Source organism: Podarcis cretensis, assembly GCF_951804945.1.
Source record: "Podarcis cretensis genome assembly, chromosome: 3".
NCBI lineage: Eukaryota > Metazoa > Chordata > Lepidosauria > Squamata > Lacertidae > Podarcis > Podarcis cretensis.
Window position 1 is genome coordinate 35,871,540 of NC_137172.1, and position 20,887 is coordinate 35,892,426.

Sequence of the window (20,887 nt, forward strand, 5' to 3'; positions counted from 1 at the left end):
CTCCTAGCTAAGCTTCAACATTGGCTGCATACACAAACTGTGGCTTAGCATAGGGCGGCTAAACTATAGCCCCCCAGCTATTGCTGGATTAGAACTCCCCTCCTTGACCATTGGTCATGCTTCCTGGGGCTGATGGGAGTTGGAGTCCAACATCTGGAGAGCCACATGCTAGTTACCCCTTGCTTTGCACTACTGTATATGGATAAAACTACTGCATTTATATAAATGTATTACTTGGATGAGGCCAGATTCTTATCTCTAGCCATGGAGTAGTTTCTTTCCATAATATAAACATAGTGCAACAAAAACTGTTCCTCAAGGGAGGGATGATCTGTTTACCACCTTAGACAATGACATCCCTTTTTTTGAAGGGCTATCCATCTAGCATACTTGATTCTTGCATCCTCCCTTCCTGAAAGCATGCCTATCCTTATTACAAAACACACTTAAATCTTCAGCTTTCAGAGTGTTGCCTAACATGATGAAACCTGGAGCACACCTTCACTTCACGTCCATGCTTCAAGGTATGAATACAGAACCTCACCCTCACAAATAGTACTTTCTGTACTATAGAATTAGCCCTTCTTAAAACCTATACAATGTTTATTAGAGGGAAGTCTAACCTATTATTAGGCCCACAGCAAGGCGTTTTACAATGAGAGGGCTAAAGACATCAGATGAAACATCTCCCGTGGCCTCTACTTCTAATCTTCCTGAATGAATACTGTTCCATGCCTTTGGTCTCTACAACTCCACTCCCGGGATTGCAAGAGATGGTTATGTGGAAAGAGTTCCTCAGAGTTCCCCACTACAATATCCTACCCATATAAGAACTAAACCCTTCTTATCCTTGAAAGGCCTGCTGTCTCAAGGCAAGAATGTTGCGGGCCACAAAAATGAAAAATGGATTGATCATGAAAGGCAGAAAAGTGACAGTGGAAGTCCAGCTCAATAACAGTGGCAGGAAAAACAGATAACTCATCAGAAAAGGAAAGATTACAATGTGATCACTTTAAGGGCCATGTGGCAGCAGATTTCTTTTTTTTTTTTTTTTTAAAAGGTAGAAGTATTGAAAACTCAGAGGAATATGTAAACTTTTTCAGCAGATGTCACAACTCTGTCAGGCAATGGAAGTCTCTCTCCAGGACTGTAGTTTCTAGCTAACTGTAATGTATTCTCTACGAAAAGTAACAGTTACCACAATTATTCAATCGGTATGCTATAGAAAAAATGACCAACTATTGACAGCACCCTGATTCACGAAACTTAGGCAAAATCTAATTTACATTAGGATAATAAAAGAACATACATGTATTAAGAGAGCAGTGAAAATGCAAGACTGAAAATCTTTGTTGGGTTTGCAAATTTCAGTTCAACTTTTTTTAATTGGTTTTGTGCGTTTTCAGCCCGCTGTTGCAACCAATAGCTGAAGGTACTTATTAATTATAATTATAATAATTCAACCACATCATTAGCAATATGCAGTTAAAAATACAGAACACATTATAATACAAAGAATCCACTAACAACAATTAGAGCAATAAATAAGCAACTTAGCCCCACCACCAAATGCCTGCCAGCACAGGCAAGGCTTGCCAATATGAAGGTGGGTGAACACACGTCATTCCAGAGCTTGAGGGCCATGGATAAGCAGCCAAGTAGGTGTCTGTATAAATGACAGCACACAAAACACTAGAGATGTACTCACATGTAAAGCTGAGGGATCAGGAAGGAACTCAGCATCCTCTCCAAAGATGAAGTCAGGAGGCAGTTCTGGATAGTAGGCATTAAAAATTATATCCCCTAAAACAAGCAAACAAGTAAGGAAATAGCTTAACTACCACAATAGCAAAGAAAAGTCTATACACACTGACTGCATTCAGGTGCAATGCAAGTCCATGGTGAGGCTAAACTATTAGCATTATCTAAAGCACTTTCTGTAAGCGAACTCTTATACATAAATTCTATACTTAAAAGTCTCCCACATCTTAGTCCGGAAGATGTATTGGCTCCTTAAAATACTGTTCTAATGGAAAAAAATATGTTACTATGAACCTGTCATATAATATAATATTAATGCTACCTTTGAAGACCATTTGGAAACTGCAGTTGCTCTAGAATTATTGTTGATATTTTTATTAAAATTTATTAGATAGACACTTTATCTCGTTGCAGGCAACTCAATGCAGAGGTCAGACTAAAACTATCCATCACAGTGACTCCTAACTGGTTTCCAGGCAAGTTGATACACGAAGAGCCACCTGCTGCCAAGTGTGTACCTGTCCAGGTACGCAGGTCATCACCCAAGTCCCTGTTTCATGTTCTGCAACCATAGGCTAGCTTAGGCAATCCCAGTACTGTTTCTTTTATTGCCCTCAGATTACAGAACAGCTTCCCAAGGGAGACTCAGCTGGTCCCTTCCCTGGCATCCTTTCTGATACAGTACAAGCAAAATGCTTCTCTCTTCCAGAGAACCCTTGAGAAGCAAGGGCTAACCCACTTGAATTGTAACTTTTTGTTCTCTTACTTATTACTTCTTTGTGTGTGTGTGTGTTTTGTTGTCTTTTAAGCTCCCTGGGTGCCTTTGAGGACAGAATTAGTCAGATATACATTTTAAACATAAGGAACATATGGGTGCAAGGCTTTGCCTCCCTGCCCCTTTGCCCACATGTATGAAACTTATTTGCTGTTCCAATATAGATCAGAGGTTGCCAACCTTTGTGGACCAGTGGGAACATTATGAATTTTGAGGACATGCTTTGGGAGCCAAGTGAGTGTGTCATAGCGCAAGGCTGCTTGGGGGAGGGAAGGATGGCAGAACACAAAATTAGAGAGCATACTAGAAAAGGTTTAGTCTGTTCAATTTCTGGCTGACACATACTGTTAAAGGCACAATAACCCTTTAGTCCTCAATGCCAACACTAAATCAAAGCCTAGGCTGTCATCCTGTACCCACACTTATTGTGCAGTAGTATTTGCAGAAAATTACTTTTAGGGTCTACCTGATCTCAAGACAATCCCGCCACGGTAAAGATGCATCCAGGTTGCTAGGGAAAAGGAAGGGCAAACTACAGAGATTCCAAGGACTCGAACATGAGATAAAAGCAGAAAAAAGCACACTAAATGGGAGTACGAAACAGCAGCCCTTTACAACCCCAGGGACTCCTATTGCAAACAACTCACCAATAACAACTCTTACCCATTGGCTACAAACACTGACAAGCAGGAGCAGTCAGGCTGGCTCATTTCACAGAAATCACTTAGAAGGGTACCTGCACATTTTACTTCCTAACTTTCTTACTAGGAGGGCTAAATACTATTTTTTTAATGAAAGTTCAGAGCATGGGTCCCTGGCTCAGGGTGCCAGGGAAGACTCTGTAGGTGTCATGGTGCCCATGGGCACTGTGTTGTAGACCCCCAATTCTAGATTATAACTGTATTGTATTCATTACAATTCATTTGTGGTTAAATGATTCAAGGTTACCTGAATCCAAGCCTCTGTTTTTTAAGCATCACTTAAATGACAATACTACTGGTTCTTATATGGTTGTGCTCTGTTAATTATATGCTTATTATATTGTATTTTCTACTACAAGCAGCTTTGGTATTAACAGGAAAGTGGAGTATAAACATAGCAAAGAATAAACTAAACTACATCTGCAAAGTGCTAATCTTTCTTAATAGATCACAACGAGGATTGATAGCCTTGGCAAAATTGGTATTTGATGAAGTTCAAGAGACTATGAAACAAGGACAGACAATAAATCAAAGTGACATAAACGTGCAATTTGGAGGGATTTGTTCACATCTGAATGCCAAGGAACTTTAAACAATTAGGGAACAGTGTAAACTAGCTATCAGTTTCAATACAAGATGCACTGTGTTGCCACAAAGTCAGTTCCTAACACGGTAAATTCAGTTTTCCCATTGACTTCCAGGGAGAGAAAAAGTCAAAGCAGTGGTACTTCCCAAATGCCAACTGATTAACACACCAGAATAAGCTACCTGGATTTGAAGTATGGCAGCTGTTGTGAATGATAATTTGGAGGAGGAAAACTGATCTCTTACAAAGAGGATGCAGTGGTTAGCCACAAAGGAAGTAGGCACTTCAGCTTGTACTCAGCACCAATCTCACAAGACAAAACCATGAACACTTCAAAATGTTCCTGTTACGACATTCAGTGACCATTTTTCATAGAATTATTCTGCTTTCAAAAGATAACAGCCACACATCTAGCAACAGGATGTTTGGTGTTCCTGTACACTGTTGTCTGCTTATAGTAATAATTTCCACAAGTGCCAATTATGAATGTCCTTTGCCCATCAAAAAACATTTTGTTCTGAACCACAAGCACTGTCATTCATAATGCTTCCACACATTAACACTTTTCATCTGCTACTTATTTGCAGCTATATCCCATCTATATTTGCATGGGTTTAAATATGCATTCTCTCTTAGCATAGATTGCCATTTTTCATTTGAGTAGATCTGACTCAAAAAAACTAGCTGCCAATCTTGCTGGATTTGTAAAGAGAGGCATGTGTAATATTGGGAAGTTGTTATATTCAGCAGACCATAACATAAATATATTCTTTCTCGGTACTGTTGCAATTCTATAAGGACCCAACAATAATCATCATGGGGCAGGTCTCACCTGTTGCTTTGTAATTGTTTTAATATTTTGTTCATCACAGTCTTGTCACCTCCAACTTCACCACCATCCTGTACTGTAGGCTAGGTTAAAATAGCAAACATCATATACACAGCTCCATGATGAACAGGGTTTGAACTGAGGTCTCATCATGCCTCCCTGTACAACCCTGGCTGTTTTGTGCTTCATATATATATATATATATATATATATATATATATATACACACACATACAAATGTTTTAAGGCACCAGGGGTGAGAAACATGTGGCCTTCTAGATGTTGTTGGACTGCAACTCCAGTCACCCATTGGTCATGCTGGATGAGGCTGAGAAGTATTGGAATCTAAGTACATACTGTATGAAGAACCATAGGTTCCCCAGGCTAGTTTAAGAGCAGTACGACTTTTTAAAAAATCATGATGTCAAATCTTTTTCTTCATCGTATATATCCAAATACATGGAACTATGCCACTGGAATTTTACCTGATATCACAGAAAAAGCCTAATGTTTTGTTTCAGACAATTCAGATACTTTTTTGTGACGTATGTTAAAAAATTCATAAATTGCCTAAATAATGATTCCTTTTCAGATATAATGCAGTTAGGAAAAAGCTGCCACCCGAGTTTATGTGTAATCTCAACATTTAAACTGTATAAACACGTACTCTGGATGATAAAACATTTCCTACATTTTAGGAACACATAAGCTTCTATGCTCTACTAAAATACATAGACTACTTGCTACTTGTTTTCCAGTTGTCTTTTACTGACAATTCAGAAAGCCAGTCTCTGCAACTAGTATAAGATGGTAGAATATAATTTTCTTCTTCTCAGCGATTACATGAGTATATATGAAACAGAAAAAAGCTGCAAGAGTTAAACAATTTACATTAGCTTACAATATGTTCCTCTTATTCAGATATATTGGTGCAGCTTGCACAGGTCAGAGGCCACCCAGGCACCTTAGAAATAACGTATCTTTCTCATTGGGTGGCCATTTAAACATGAGTGACAGAGGCTTGTAAACACCACTACAAAGAGACCTGTGCATGTTCAGGCAACTGAGAATGAAGCCCTTGAACTAGGATGAAATAGACGACATATAAGGCTAAGGCAGTGTACACACTAGGATGGTAATACGCATATGCGTCACACAGATCTGATTTTTCCATGCAAGCTTTTGTGCATGTCTGTCAACAGAGGAGCACTTTCAAATGAACTTTGTCTCAAGAGATTTTTGTTTTCCAGCTACACTACTGGGCAGTGCTTTAGGGGATGTATTCATATTGTGTGCTGTTCTCCCCTTGCCTCAATTAAAAAGGTAAAGGTACCCCTGCCCGTACGGGCCAGTCTTGACAGACTCTGGGGTTGTGCGCCCATCTCACTTAAGAGGCCAGGGGCCAGCGCTGTCCGGAGACACTTCCGGGTCACGTGGCCAGCGTGACATCGCTGCTCTGGCGAGCCAGAGCCGCACACGGAAACGCCGTTTACCTTCCCGCTGGTAAGCGGTCCCTATTTATCTACTTGCACCCGGAGGTGCTTTCGAACTGCTAGGTTGGCAGGCGCTGGGACCAAGCAGCGGGAGCGCACCCCACCGCAGGGATTCGAACCGCCGACCTTTCGATCGGCAAGTCCTAGGCGCTGAGGCTTTAACCCACAGCGCCACCTGCGTCCCTTGCCTCAATTAGTACTTCCTCAATCACTCCAAGTTCAGGAAATCTGAGGGTCACTGTGGGAATGCATGCAAGTATTTGTTCACCTGTGCCTAACACATTTTTAAAAATCTTTTTTTAGATATGGGTTTTCCAATATACCATATTACACAAAACACTGGGTTTATTAAAAGAATCCCAGTTGTGTTTGCCCCACTTTATCCATCAATTGGGGACTGTCCAAATTAAACAGGGGGTAGGGAGCGATGGCTGCCACTTGGATGAGGACAATGTCATGTGAATGTGAAAAACATGCACACCTCAAATCCACTTTAAACTGCTATGTGTACACAGCCAGAAAGACTAACATCAATGGCTAAACCTTCTTCCACAGAGTAAATACTGATTTTTTAAAAAAATATTTCTACACGAGGTCCAAAGAAGTCACCTGTCTGAATCTCCCACATGACAGCAACTCATGAAAAATGATTCCCCTCATTATATGGGACTTGGTTCATTTTGTCTAACTATCTGATATATTTTAATAAACGTACCTGGAGAAAGAATTACATAATGAATGCTAGTGTGTCAAGAGGATATTCACACCCTACCTTAAAGCAGAAGCTTGGATAAGATCAGCTTCATGTCCTTTGTATATGAGCTCCCTATGTATATTCCAGAATCTGATAGCTGGCTACCAAACCAAGCAATACTCATGGCCGCTGGGAGGAGCACAGAGAGAAGAAACATCATGGTGCATATATAACAACGAAAATGGTTGCCTTCATCTTCCCCAGCTGCAATAAAACATGCCTCTCTCATATAAGTCTCTACAGCCACAGCAGGCGCTGTAACTCACCAACGGTTTGACCTTACCCTCAATGGCACACTCTCCCATTGTTTCTTGAGAAAGATGGATGCCAACAACTCATTGCCTTTTTAGGAAATGAGCATCACATTTGGTCAATTACAGCAATAAAGAAATTAAAAACTATACTTGCTCCTTTGTTTCCTGATGCCATTTTTCTTTCATGTGACTTGCACAATTAACAGTTTCAAAGATCTCAATCTAATATAAAACCACACACAGCCAACAGAATGAACTCCAAAAGCGGTAACCCACAAAACCAGATGCTACCACATCATGTAAGATGCCATCTTTAACTCCACTGAATTAGATGTCTCCACCACTGATGTAATAGGTTTGGATTGCATCTTAGGGGGTGATTCACTGACCACTTCCCACTTGCTTTCTCCCACTGACTTCAAAACACTTTCTTGGTTTATGGTCCACTTTAAGAGTGATGGAGTGTGGAGTGTGTGAGAGTGATGTAGTCCAAACTGAGATCTGTCAACCAACGCCTGTACAGAAGAGACACTTACTAGAAAAGCTTCACCATTAGAACAACAACTGTCCACAAAAAGCAACCAAAAAGATCAATAGAATTAGAAACTCCCCTATTCTTAAAACAGAGCCCCACATACTGCCAGAGACTGATGACTGCACAGGAGAGAGCTGAGACCTTTGGAAACCTGCCTGCCAGGCTCAATTCCTCCACCTCCCTGGATTAAGGACCTGGGCATACATCCCTCAAGGCCAAATGCCTTCCCCAGAAGGGACTCCACTGGGTTTGCTGCACAGGCAGATTTTTTTTTATTTTATTCCCCAGCTGCAACAGGGACAGATCTAGTAGACCAACTGCCAGATCATGTCAGCTGCAGGAGAGACGAGCCCTCGCGGTTTAAAAAGACTGCACTGGAGGGGAGACCTGCCCTTCAGTGCCTCATCCAATCTTGCCTCCCCATTCCCTGCACTGCACTCTCTCCTCAAGCCAGGCATTTCTTGGATGCAGAACAAGGGCTGCAATGGCTGCTGCCGTGAGAGCCAGTTCCATAAAGCCTGGAAGCTTTGACAAGGTTGGTTAACAAACTGGTAAAAGGGAATCAATGCACATGCATATTTTAACAGATATAGAAGATGCAACAGAAACACCTCTAATCTGTTTATTTAAAACATGTGTTACCCCACTTTTCAACTTTACAACTCCCAAGGCAGCTTAACAATATATGGGGAGGAATACAACATCATGCTAAGACCATCGCTCCATCAGGGCAATCATTTTGGCTTGCCAGATGGAAAAAACCCCACCCTTCCTGCCCCTGTATGCTGTTCTGGCTATTTTCCTGACACCCTCTACCCCGTGAGCTGATTTCAGGGGACACGGGGGTGGGAGGGAGAAAGCCTCATTGAATGAGCAGTACTCATTGTGCAGGGTTTCTGCTAATGGGACTCACTGGTTCAATTATGTTCATTAAAAATACATAAATAACCAAATGATCAGCATATAAAAAAATAAACTGCTAAAAGCAACAGAAATGTATTTTCATAAACCACCACAATTAGAACAGAGTTAACAAACATTATGTAAAACATTTAGGGGAAAAGAAATGTCTTCTATCAGTCTTGTACCAAATGAAGGTTCAGCACCATAAAAGCTTCCCTATGGAGAGCATTCCATACAGCAGGCACTTTCCCCAGTTTGTCTCAGAAGGTAGTTGACTTTAAAGTTTGAGCACTTACATTTTAGTGTTTCTCCAGCATATGGAATATGCAACTTAAAGCGATCACAGCTGGGCCCAAGAGTCAAGGACATGCAGCTAGAAGGGAAAGAAGAGGGAAGTGAAGGACCAAGATGCACACAGTATCAGAGTCTGATCAATGAGCAACACATGCCCAGATTAAATGACCAAGGCATTAGCTGGGGAGGGCGGGATATAAATAAAATTTTATTATTATTATTATTAATGGTTCCTGTCCAAAAAGAAAAGAGCAATGGCTGCAACAGTTCCTCCATATATTGCATGTGGACTTGCTTTCTCTCAAGGAAAACATCCCCATAATATAATAGAATACCTAATGCATACCTCAGATGGCTATTATGGCTGCAGTCCTATGCACTGCCATAGATGGGAGTTCAATGAATACAGTGGTTTACATAAAAGTAAACATGCATAGGATTTACTTGCCTCTTTAGTAAGCCATTCAATAACCTTCTCAACCCTTTATTAACTGACTTTTATATGATACAAGGAATTATTCTGTGTCATTGTCACATTTATGCTATAGCCTTGCTGTATTCGGGGGTTTTCCTCGAAGTTTTCATTTATAATTATGTATGTCTTTAATATCTTATATAACATCAGACTTCCTCCCCACCCCACTTCACACATCTGACAAAAAAATTCAAAAAAGTTGATTTAAAAAAAAAAACCAAAGCCGTTTGGGGATTCTCTGTGAAGAGCTGCCAATAGGGATGATCTAAAAATAACTCCAGCGTACTGCCATGGGCACCTTTGGCCATGCTCAGTGTCACGGCTCACCACTAAACAGTCATCACATGTCCCCCAAGATGTAGAGAGGGAGGAGAGAGTTGGCAGTGGATACAGAATCAAAATCAAGCAGTGAGTGACCACCAGTGCATGAGAGGGTTGCACCCCAAGCAGAAACACTGGCCTATGAATAATTTCCCTCGTGGTCTACGATTAAAGGCTCCACATTTATGTTTTGCCCCAGCATGGCCCGATATTCTAAACACCTGTTCAAACTCATGGACAGATCCATCTTTTGCACTGAACTCTCAACATCCATTGAAACAATCACAAATGCATGACATTTAACTTTTCACAAGTTCCCTATAACACATCAGCAGCAGATTATTGCTTATTGGACATCATACTGAGCTGTAGCTTGAAATGTGATTCCAACCTTCTTGTAAATCATAGATTTGAAGAGTGTTTAGTCTAGCCTCATGTTCAGAGCTAGAGCATACCTAATAAAAGGTTGTCCCCACCCCTGTAAGTAATTGTGTTCCTTGTCAAACTGATCTTTCAGGTATTTCTTCCAAGGTCTCATTAAAATCTACCTTCCTATAACTTCTGCCCATCAATCTAGTCCTGCTGTCTGGGGCAGCAGAGGACAAGTCTTTGCTCTCTTCATTTGACAGCTCTTCAGACATCTGAAGAATGCAATCATGCCCACTGTCCCTGCACCCTTGTCTTCTCATCGTCTAGATAAACATACCCAGTTGGAATAAAAAAGGTATTTCTGATTTTGCAAATAAACCACTTCATTTAGTTCACCACAGAATAGCAGGGGGAGAAAGGATAATATACTTTACAGTGTAATAGAGATAATAATAAGAGCATCCTTAAAAGCAACACTAAGTATTTTCCAGGCTGTTAAGATTTTGCTTTTTAAAAGACACACACACACACACACACACACACACATAAATACTGGTCTAGAAATGAGAGCTAACAGCAGCTGCGGCTACATTTTGTCAAATTACTTTTTGATAAAGCTACACAAGAGATTTCAAAAGCAGGTACTTTCTGAGCAAAAAGTATTAGTTAGCAAAATACTTTTAAGGAGCTACAAATGCTGTCAAGAGAAAAAGTAGTAGTAGTGAGAAAATTGAGCACTAATAGTGGTTCCCAAGATATAAATCAAATAGATGCAGGCACCATACAAGAAAACTGAAGCATATCCTGCAACATTTACTGGTTGTGTAAAGTCGCATCTTGCTTGCTTTTGCTCTGCCCCCATCCACAGAGTAGAGGAAGCTTATCCACAAGTTTGCCGTATCATATTATGAGCCTTCTGTAACAGTAGTTCTAAAATATTAAACTTTGGGAGCTTTGGGAGGAAAAAGTGAACAGCTAGCTTTCTTGAAGTTGTCCAAGTTACACATCAAGATACTTAAAGGCAAACTCAAACTCATTTCACAAAACCAACACAACTGTGTTAATACCAAAAAAAATAATATTTGGAAATATGACTGTCCCCCACTACTATGCTAAATAATGGCAGAAATACAGTTAGTAAGGGGTTCAGCTTATCTAAGCTGAATAGGCAGTTACCGTATTTTTCGCCCTATAGGACGCACTTTTTCCCCTCCAAAAATGAAGGGGAAATCTGTGTGCGTCCTATGGGGTGAATACAGGCTTTCGCTGAAGTTTGGAGAGCGAGAGGGGTCGGTGCGCACCAACCCCTCTTGCTCTCCAGGCTTCAGGAAGCTATCAGCAAGCCTGGGGAGCCTGCGGGAGTTCCCGGGCGCGCGGGAGTTTCCGGGCGCGCGGGGTGCCCTGAAGCAGAGCACGCTGGGCAGACATCCGCAGCGTGGGGAGCCCTGCGGGAGTTCCCGCGGGGCTCCCCACGCTGCGGATAGCAGCCTGCCGCCCGGCGCGCAGGATGCCCTGAAGCAGAGCATCCCACACGCTGGGCAGACATCGGCCAGCCCCACAAGCTTGGGGGACAGTGGGGAGGCGCAGCGCCGCCATCCCGCTGTTCCCCGACCTGGTTTTTTTGGGGGGGAATAAAGGAAAAAAATTTTTCCTTTATTTCCCCCCCCCAAAAAAAAAAAAAAAATTAGGTGCGTCCTATGGGACGGAGCGTCCTATGGGACGAAAAATACGGTACCTTGTTTCACTCTGCCTGATGGATCAAGTTTGCAGTCTGAGAGTGCTCCTGGATCCTGCTAGGCTCCAAGAAGCCAAGGTAGCTGCCATGGCCAGAAACATTTACATCATGCTTTGACTAGTGTACCAGCTGGACCGTCCCCTAGAAAAGGCCACCACTATGCATGCCATTATCAACTTTGGACTGGACTACTGCAACGCACTATATGCGAGGATGTTTTCAGACACTTTGATCAGTACAGAGTGCAGAAGATAGAGTTCGTGATTCAGATGAACCAGGATTATTCACTGGTTGTCAATTAATTTCCAAGACTATTTCAAAGTGTTTCTTTTAGCTTGACGCCTGTCCCCTTTCTAATTTTTAGCAAGACCTGTAAAGCTGAATGCACACAAGTTAAATGTATTTAAGTTGTGAGTTATCTGTCGTGAAATGATACGGTCATTATGCCTGGTAGCCACTGACAGTCTTATCTTTCAAGCCACTTTCAAAGATGTGGCTATCATCACATCTTTAACTAAGTGCTGTGTGCAAAAGTGCATCCTTTAGTCTGCCCTGTATCTGATGACCCTTTCTTCTAATATTATGATAGAGAGAACACAACATATCTTTCTTCACACAATGCATAATCTCTCACACACCTACCATGTCTAACCTCATTCACCTTTTTTACAAGCTAAAAAGACGCAGATGTTGTAACCTATCCTTGAGCCCCTTCCTTGATCATTTGGCTGCCTTTTTCTGCAACTTTTCCAGCTCTGCAAAATCCTTTCTGAGACATGGTGACCAAAACTGTACACAGTATTCCAAGTGTGGTTGCACAACAGATCTTTATTTGGTATTGTTTTGTCAGTTTTATTTTATTTATTCCTTTTCTAATTACACCCAATGTGGAATTTGTACTTTTTCGATAGTGATGCCTAGATTTGCAATTCCCTGCCCAGGTGAGCCACACCTGGCTCCCTCTTTACTTGATTTTTAGGGGGACCAAGTCTAGATGTTGCCATTCAGATGAGCATGTATGACTTAGGCAGTGGTCAACTTTGGTAGTTTTAAATCTCGCTACTGCTGGTGTTTCAATTTATTTATTTATTTATTTTACTATTTTTTTATGAATTTGTTGGTTGGTCGTTGTTTATTTTTATCTTATTATGGGTATTATTAGTCACCTTAGGTGTCTTTAAATAGGCTGAAAGAGACAGCATAAAATATTTAAATAAAATAGGTTACAGGGGAGTTTCCCAGAAAAAGCAAGACCTATTCTATATTAAAATTATATGAGCAAATCCCTAGGTTAAGAACGTGCTTATTATGTTGTGTGAGCTGTGCTCAATTATTCCCCACAGCTCAGAAATGTCAGCTGTCAGAACAGACCCACTAATGAAGAATTCAGCACAGAAACATGTCATAGTGTTCGTGCTTGACAGCAGTGTCAGCCACTGAAATTTATTACTATTGCTTCTCTAGACTTGTGGTTGTGGCTGGTACAACACCAAGTTATACTGAGGGTTCATTGAACATCAGTAATGTATGCAAAGTTACAGCTACCATCCTACATCTATTGGTGGCCTTCTGGCCAGGTAGAAGAGTCATGCTTAGGAACATAGTTCACCTAGCTCAATACACTGTGTGGGAGCAGCATTCCAGGGTTTCAGATAGGGGTATTTTCCCTATGTAAAGATTTTGGAGGCTGAACCTTGGACCCTTTGCTTGCAAAGCATGCACTATATCACTAAGCTGCAGTTCTTTCCTAAAATAAAAGTTCTTCCTCAGCCCAATCCTAGTCCTAAGGTAAAAAAGATAAAGGTAAAGGACCCCCGGACAATTAAGACTAGTTAAATTTGACTATGGGGTGCGGTGCTCATCTCTGCTTTCAGGCTGAGGGAGCTGGCATTTGCCCGCAGACAGATTTTCCGGGTCATGTGGCCAGCATGACTAAACTGATTCTGGTGCACAGAATACCGTGACAAGTGCCAGAGTGCATGGAAATGCAGTTTACCTTCCTGCTGCAGCGGTACCTATTTATCTACTTGTGATGGTATGCTTTTGAACAGCTAGGTTGGCAAGAGCTGGGCAAAGCAACGGGAGCTCACCCCGTTGCATGGATTTGAACTGCTGACCTTATGATCAGCAAGCCCAAGAGGTTTAGACCACAGCACCACCCGTGTCCCTAGATCTAGTGCTAAACCTCCATCTAGCATTATTGCCAACAGTAAAAGATGAAAGGTGGTATTCAACAACAAGAAGTGGCAGAGAGATATTTCTAGATTTGTCTGGCAGGGCAAGAAACCTCGAATAAAATTTAAGATACTAACTGATGCTAAAGAAAGAGGTGGATTTGCCCTGCATCTTTAAACTTTATTATGAATCAGCCGCTTTTTGCTGGCTGAGAGAATGGTTGCTTCTTGAAAATACTGACGTGCTGGATCTAGAAGGTTTTAACAATGTATTTGGGTGGCATGCATATTTGTGGTATGATAAGGTCAAAGCACATAAAGCGTTTAAAAATCATATTGTCAGAACAGCACTGTTTAACGTCTGGATAAGATATAAGGACTTGCTTGAAAATAAAACCCCAAGGTGATTATCACCAATGGAAGCGAAGGCTCAGAAAAAGCTCAATATGGAGGCCAAATGGCCGAAATAATGGGAAATTCTGGAACAAGAGGGAGATAGATTACACAGAGTTTTGAAAAACTAAAAAATAGAGTGCGAGATTGACTCCATTATTATCAAATAATGGAGGCATATAATCTGGACAAAAAAATTGGCTTCCAGGTGGAAAAATCAAAATTGGAAATAGAACTGTTAGATCCCAAAAGTAAGAACTTGTCAAGAATGTATAACTTGCTGTTGAAATGGAACACTCAGGATGAAACGGTGAAATCAGCTATGATTAAATGGGCACAAGATGTTGGACATAATATTATGATGGCTGACTGGGAACAGTTATGGGCCACAGGTATGAAATTTACGGCATGTAACGCCTTAAGTGAGAATATAATGAAAATGATATACAGGTGGTACATGACACCAGTCAAGCTTGCAAAAATTTATCATTTGCCCGATAATAAATGTTGGAAATGTAAAGAGACTGAAGGCACATTCTTTCACCTTTGGTGGACATGCCCAAGTATTAAGACTTTCTGGGAAATGATCTACAATGAAATGAAAAAGGTATTTAAATATACTTTTCTGAAGAAACCAGAGGCCTTTCTCCTGGGCATGGTCGGCCAATTGGTGCCAAAGAAGGATAGAACTTTCTTTATGTATGCTACAACAGCAGCAAGAATACTTATTGCAAAGTACTGGAAGACACAAGATCTACCCACCCGGGAAGAATGGCAGATGAAGGTGATGGACTTCATGGAACTGGCGGAAATGACTGGCAGAATCCGAGACCAGGGAGAAGAGTCGGTGGAAGAAGATTGGAAGAAATTTAAAGTTTATTTACAGAAACATTGTAAAATTAAGGAATGTTAGAAGGAGGCTGGAATGAAGTTATGTGGCTTTAGCAGAAATATGATAAAGGATTAAGTAAAAATAGATTGTTAATGGATGAAAGGAGGAAAGGTAAAGTTACATTATATTAAGATAAATTATAGGATAAAAATTGGGAAAGATGGAAAGGATTTGCTGAAATAGCTAACCGAACTAGAATACAAAAAAGGGAGGTGCGAGGAGGTCAAGGAAACAAGCAAATGAAAGATAAGTTATGGGAAGGTTCGTTGTGTTTTTTAATAGTTTCTATTTTTCTGTTTTTCTGTTTTTTATAAAAAAAAAATTCTTTTCCTATTCTCTTTTTTCATTATTGTGATGTGTTGTTAAGTCTTTGTTTAACTTGGAGTTATCTCTTTCTCTTTCTGTAACATTTAAAACTTTAATAAATATTATTTTTTAAAAAAAGAGGCTCAGTGGTTTAGACCACAGCACCACCCGTGTCCCTAGATCTAGTGCTAAACCTCCATCTAGCATTATTGCCAACAGTAAAAGATGAAAGGTGGTATTCAACAACAAGAAAATTCTTACACAATATAACTAGCATTCAACAGTAACATCTTAAGAAAAGTTAACTTTGGGGAGCCCTATTTTTCAGATTATGTATAGCTAAATACTTAAGACAGGCATTTAGGGCTGGTTACAAAACCAAATGTGATATGGAAATGAAATGCTCAAACACATTAGATTCATTTCTGAAATCAATTACCAAGCTCTACCAATGAATAATAACATTAAATCCAATTGTGTTGCACTACACATTAAACCACGATTTCTATAGCCTTGCTAAAACTTCTTTAATTTCTTCATTCCAGATAAATTAAACGTGATTACAGACAAGAAAAATTGGCACATAGACATTATTTGAATTCATTGAGGGCACTTACCCAGATTTCAGATCTGTAATCCTTAAACAGTTAGTTGCATCCAATCCTACTTTTCCATTCCTGACCACATTAGAAACAAAAGGAGAAAGTGCTGGAGATATTCTGTGCAAAGCAACTTCAGGGGACATCCTAATCTGCAAGGTGCACACAGTTCTGCAAGGAAAAATAATTGTGAACGTATCAAAGAGTAGCCACACCATTTCTATACATACGGTTTTTTTGCTCTATAACACGCACCCGACCATAACACGCACGTAAGTTTTTAGAGGAGGAAAACAAGAAAATAAATATTCTAAACGAAACAGTGGATGTATGATTTTTGTGGTTCATGCTGTGGCCACAGACATGTGATCTGACAGTTTGGAGTAGCCCAATGCAAAAATCCTGAGGATCCTTTGTAACCACGTTTTAAGTGGGGAGGGAAGGAAAAGCACTCAAGGGACAAGGAGCATGCATGGGGTGAGTGGAGAAGGATGCTGCTAATAATGAAGAAGAGGGGTATAAGGGGAGAAGGCTCCTCTCCTCTCCCGCTTTGCTCCTTTAAAGCAAGTAGGCTCTGCTTTTCTCCCTCCTCCCCGTTCATCCCCGGCTTAGCGAGCTGAAAAACTTTGGTGCTATTTAGCTAGCTGAGTGGGGAGGAGAGAGGGACAGAGAGCCTGCTTGCTTTAAAGGAACCAACCGGACAGGAGCTGCTTACACTTGTGCAAGCGGCTCCTCTCCTCTCCCGCTTTGCTCCTTTAAAGAAGCAGGCTCTCTGTCCCTCTCTCCTCCCCACTCAGCGGCTCTTCTCCCGCTTTGCTGTTTCAAAGTGAGCCACGGAGGAGGGAAGGAAGGGGAACCATGGATCCTCTGCTCATGACTGCAGCAGATCACCCCCGCGACCCGTAGGCATTCCCTCCATAACACGCACAGACATTTCCCCTTACTTTATAGGAGGAAAAAAGTGAGTGTTATGGTGCAAAAAATACGGTATTTTAAAAGAGACGACTCTTGAGACCCGACACACAAGGCAGGGCCAAAGACAAGGCAAGCAAGGAAAGGATGGTGAAAGCCAGCAACTTTTTGAAAAAGGCTGATGCAAGTAGGGGCCAAGGGAAAGGAAATGGAAGCAAAGCCTGCTGGGAACAGGGGGCACATTTGGGCTAGCTGCTGCCCATCCACTTGGCTATGGTCCACAGTTATAGCCACACGACCATTTGCACTCCTAATATTTAGTAAGCATCTCACTCATAAAACATGGTTCTCTCATTTTGTTCAGTGGTCCATTATAAAATACAATGCAACTTATGACCTAACAAGATGAGAATAGCCCACCACTGACTTGATAAATCTTCTGGTTCTGCTGGTTGCTTGGGGTGACAAAAGCAGAGGTGAAGGGGTGGTTGTTGGGCTCTTGGCAGACAACTGTATCCAGCTGATGGGCTGTGCTCAACTCAGTGTGTCACCAGTTGTGCAGGCCTGATAGTTACTTCAGCAGTTGGACAGTGCCCTTTTTATTAATCTCTCAATGAGTTTAGTGACCATTAACACATTTTAAAGTTTACCAGAGTATAAAATTTACCTACCATTCCAAACAATTTACTAAAATACCTTGTTAAGTCAGAACTGGGATCAAATATGCTGTGCTTATTATTTTAATCCAAATAAAATTGGGGAAAAAATTGGGAGAAAAGTGTCTCTTAGTAACAATAGAAAACTTAACGTGCTTTGAATTTCTGCCCAAATACTACATATGAGATCGCATTAAACTTTGTAAATAGTATATAACAATATTCATATAAAAGTGCAGAAGACTACAGTGCTGCAAACAAAACTGAACATTTCAGAAATAAGATAAATGGTTAAATGCCATTGAATCATTTCCCACTTTTATTTATAGATTCATAAATTTATAAATTGTTTACACAACCCTCACATGAAGCTGTCTTATCCCAAGTCAGAGCACTGGTCCATCTAGCCCAGTACTGTCAACTCTGACTGGTAGCAGTTCTTCAAGCTCCTATCCTCATATTGATGGTAGGCAGCTGGCGCTTGTTTTTGTAGGGCGCCCTTACCTTTTACAACTATGTGTTGTAAAACTCAACAGTTTTCCTCAACGTAACATAAAATACTAATACTCGGCATGCACAGATAGCTGTTCAAGCGCCGAACACACACTTCACACACCTCATATCACAACAACCTTACAGGGTAGACTAGAATTATTATACCTGTTTCCCAGTTTTGAAATGTTAAAATGACTGTAAAATTAGTGAAATGTATAAACCTGAAAAGTGTGTATATATATATTTAAAAGAATTATTATACCCATGATTCCAGATTCAGGTCGGTAGCCATGTTGGTCTGACACAGTCAAAATAAATATATATATTTTTTTGGTTCAGTAGCACCTTAGAGACCAACTAAGTTTGTTCTGGGTATAGTGGTACCTCGGGTTAAGAACTTAATTCGTTCTGGAGGTCCATTCTTAACCTGAAACTGTTCTTAACCTGAGGTACCACTTTAGCTAATGGGGCCTCCTGCTGCCGCCACCATGTGATGTCTGTTCTCATCTTGAAGCAAAGTTCTTAACCCGAGGTATTCTTTCTGGGTTAGCAGAGTCTGTAACCTGAAGCGTCTGTAACCCGAGGTACCACTGTATAAGCTTTTGTGTGGTCTCTAAGGTGCTACTGGAACATTTATTTATTTATTTATTTATTATACCCATATTGCAGATGCAGCGGATCCAGTTAAATGGCTGCTTAAGCTCATGGCAGAGATGATGCCCGAGCCAGGGGACTTCCCAACTCAACAGTCCTTATCCACTACAACTGGCTTTCGACCTGTAGCAAGAATGAGTGGCACATGAGCCCAGCAAGGGCACCAGCTGCTGCAACCCTGCAATCTATCAAGAAACACAGCAAACGGGTATTATGAGCGACAGTATTGATTCATAAATTAGCAGCACCTACAAGTAAGTACAGCACAAGCCTTACACACAATTGGTAGTGGCTGTTTCCTATAAAACGGTCTCCCCACGTCAAATGCCCAGGTCTGAGGGGTTGTTGTCCCTTTCCACCCCCCAGCCAAGCCACGCCCCCCCCTTACTACATGCTTTGCTCCCCCAATAAGCAGAGAAAGAGGAAGGGGGGGGAAACCCCACCAGCATCCACCCACCCCACCCAGCCTGAAGGGGAACCATCTTTGCCCCCCCCACCCGACCCCCTGTTGCTCTGTGTAAAGGGAGACTGCACGGGGCGGGGGGGGGGGAGGGGAGAAGTACGGGCAAACAAACCTCCAAGAAACCCAGCAGCTGCCACTCGCCTTGCCCCGCGCGCCTGCGTAGACCCTCCCACTCCGCCCAGCACGCTCCTGCGTGCGCGCCCGCGCGCCAATCTCCTGCAGAAAAGCCAAGCGCGCACCCGATAGGCAGTTTTTTTAAAAAAAGAAAATCGGGGCTTCCGTGGATATATAGGCGACTAAAGCGCGCCTGAAAAAAAAAAAAATTCGCGCCCGTTAGAACGGGCAGCAGAGTTATAATGGGGTGCTCTGATAACGGTGTGCTGAGCTCGCTCCGCAGTCGAAGTTCGCGAAAGCGCAAAGTGAAAACTCAGGCGCCTTGGCGGGCGCACATAGCGGGCAGGCGAAGGACCCCCCTCTGGCAAAGCGGGGTGAGCGGTGGTTGGAGAGCTAGTGCCCAGGCAGCTCAGGTAGATGCGAGTCAGGTTAGGTGCTGTGGTCCTAAACCTCTTTCTGACATGGCAGCTGCTGAGGTCGTGGTGGTGGGATCCTGTATGACTGATCTGGTGAGGTTAGTATGGCAAATGGGATCCTCTGCTGCTGCGCCCCCTGTTTTACCAACTGCTTCGGTTTGCTTAAGGCTCTTACCCCGAAGGGGCTGCAGAGTCCAGGGAGAGGAGGAGGCGTGTTGGAGGCTGCAGCCCTGCAAGCCCAAGCCTCTGGAAGTAGAGAGAAGGGGGAGCGAAAGAGCAAACTCTGGTCTTAGTGGCGAAGTTCATCATGGCCAACTGGATTGGAAAGAGTTGCAAAGAGAGCAGGAGCCCCAAGTGAACTGGTTTCTCAGAAGAGCCCATGCAATTCCCCGGCTCCCCTTCACTCTTCCCTCCTCAGGTGGCAGTTGAGGAGCAAAAGGCCCGATGGACCTGATATTTCAGCAGAGCTGACAAAGGGGCTCTCTCTCTCTGCTGCAGCCTAGTAGATGTCATGAAGGTTTCTTCTGAAGCATGCCTAAGATGTACACTCGGGAGTAAGTCCCTGTGAACTCTTTGGGTTGCATGCAGCAGTACTGATGTGAGCCATTCAGCTAGCACAATTTCTCTTTCCACAATGGAACATTCTCCTCATTTCCACACAACCCCAACTTGTTCTGGGTCCTGTCCCCCACTGCCGTCAAACGCTCTGGAACAGATGTAGGGAAGAAAGTAATGAGTAATCCTTTTTCACTTGCACCAGTTCTGGAACTAATTATTGCACTAGCACAACTGTTCATTGCATACTACCGGTGCTTCTTTTTTTTGTTAAAAAATGTTTAGGGGTACTCTCGTTTTGACTCAAGAAAATCACCATTTTATAGTTCAAATTGGGGGAAATGAATACAGTAAATGGACAAAAGTACAAAGATTAACAAAATGTTTATGGGTATGCGTCCCCGCCCCCCCAAAAACCCACTGCATACCACCCAGTGTGACTTAAGGTAAAGGTAAAGGTACCCCTGCCCGTA

At 42.0% G+C, this 20,887-nt stretch overlaps 2 protein-coding genes across 4 annotated transcripts in view; one reads left to right on the forward strand and one right to left on the reverse strand.

Annotated features, from left to right (window-relative positions):
• The window catches only part of BABAM2 (BRISC and BRCA1 A complex member 2), a 153,084-nt gene extending 133,561 nt beyond the window's left edge, over positions 1–19,523 (reverse strand). The window contains exons 1-4 of the mRNA XM_079969318.1: positions 19,442–19,523; positions 16,168–16,320; positions 8,888–8,964; positions 1,709–1,803 (exon numbers count right to left, since the gene is read on the reverse strand). Of these exons, the coding sequence (XP_079825444.1) occupies positions 1,709–1,803; positions 8,888–8,964; positions 16,168–16,295 (300 nt within the window). The 5' untranslated portion in view covers positions 16,296–16,320; positions 19,442–19,523. The remainder of the gene's footprint in view (positions 1–1,708; positions 1,804–8,887; positions 8,965–16,167; positions 16,321–19,441) is intronic.
• Positions 19,524–19,656: 133 nt separating this feature from the next.
• Positions 19,657–20,887, forward strand: part of RBKS (ribokinase) — a 66,230-nt gene continuing 64,999 nt past the window's right edge. The window contains exon 1 of one of the 3 annotated variants that reach the window (XM_079969320.1): positions 19,657–19,957. In XM_079969320.1, coding sequence (XP_079825446.1) covers positions 19,686–19,957 — 272 coding nt within the window. In that variant the 5' untranslated portion in view covers positions 19,657–19,685. Of the gene's footprint in view, positions 19,958–20,323; positions 20,402–20,887 lie in introns of those variants that run through there. The other 2 variants (XM_079969319.1, XM_079969321.1) reach the window with 2 other exon arrangements.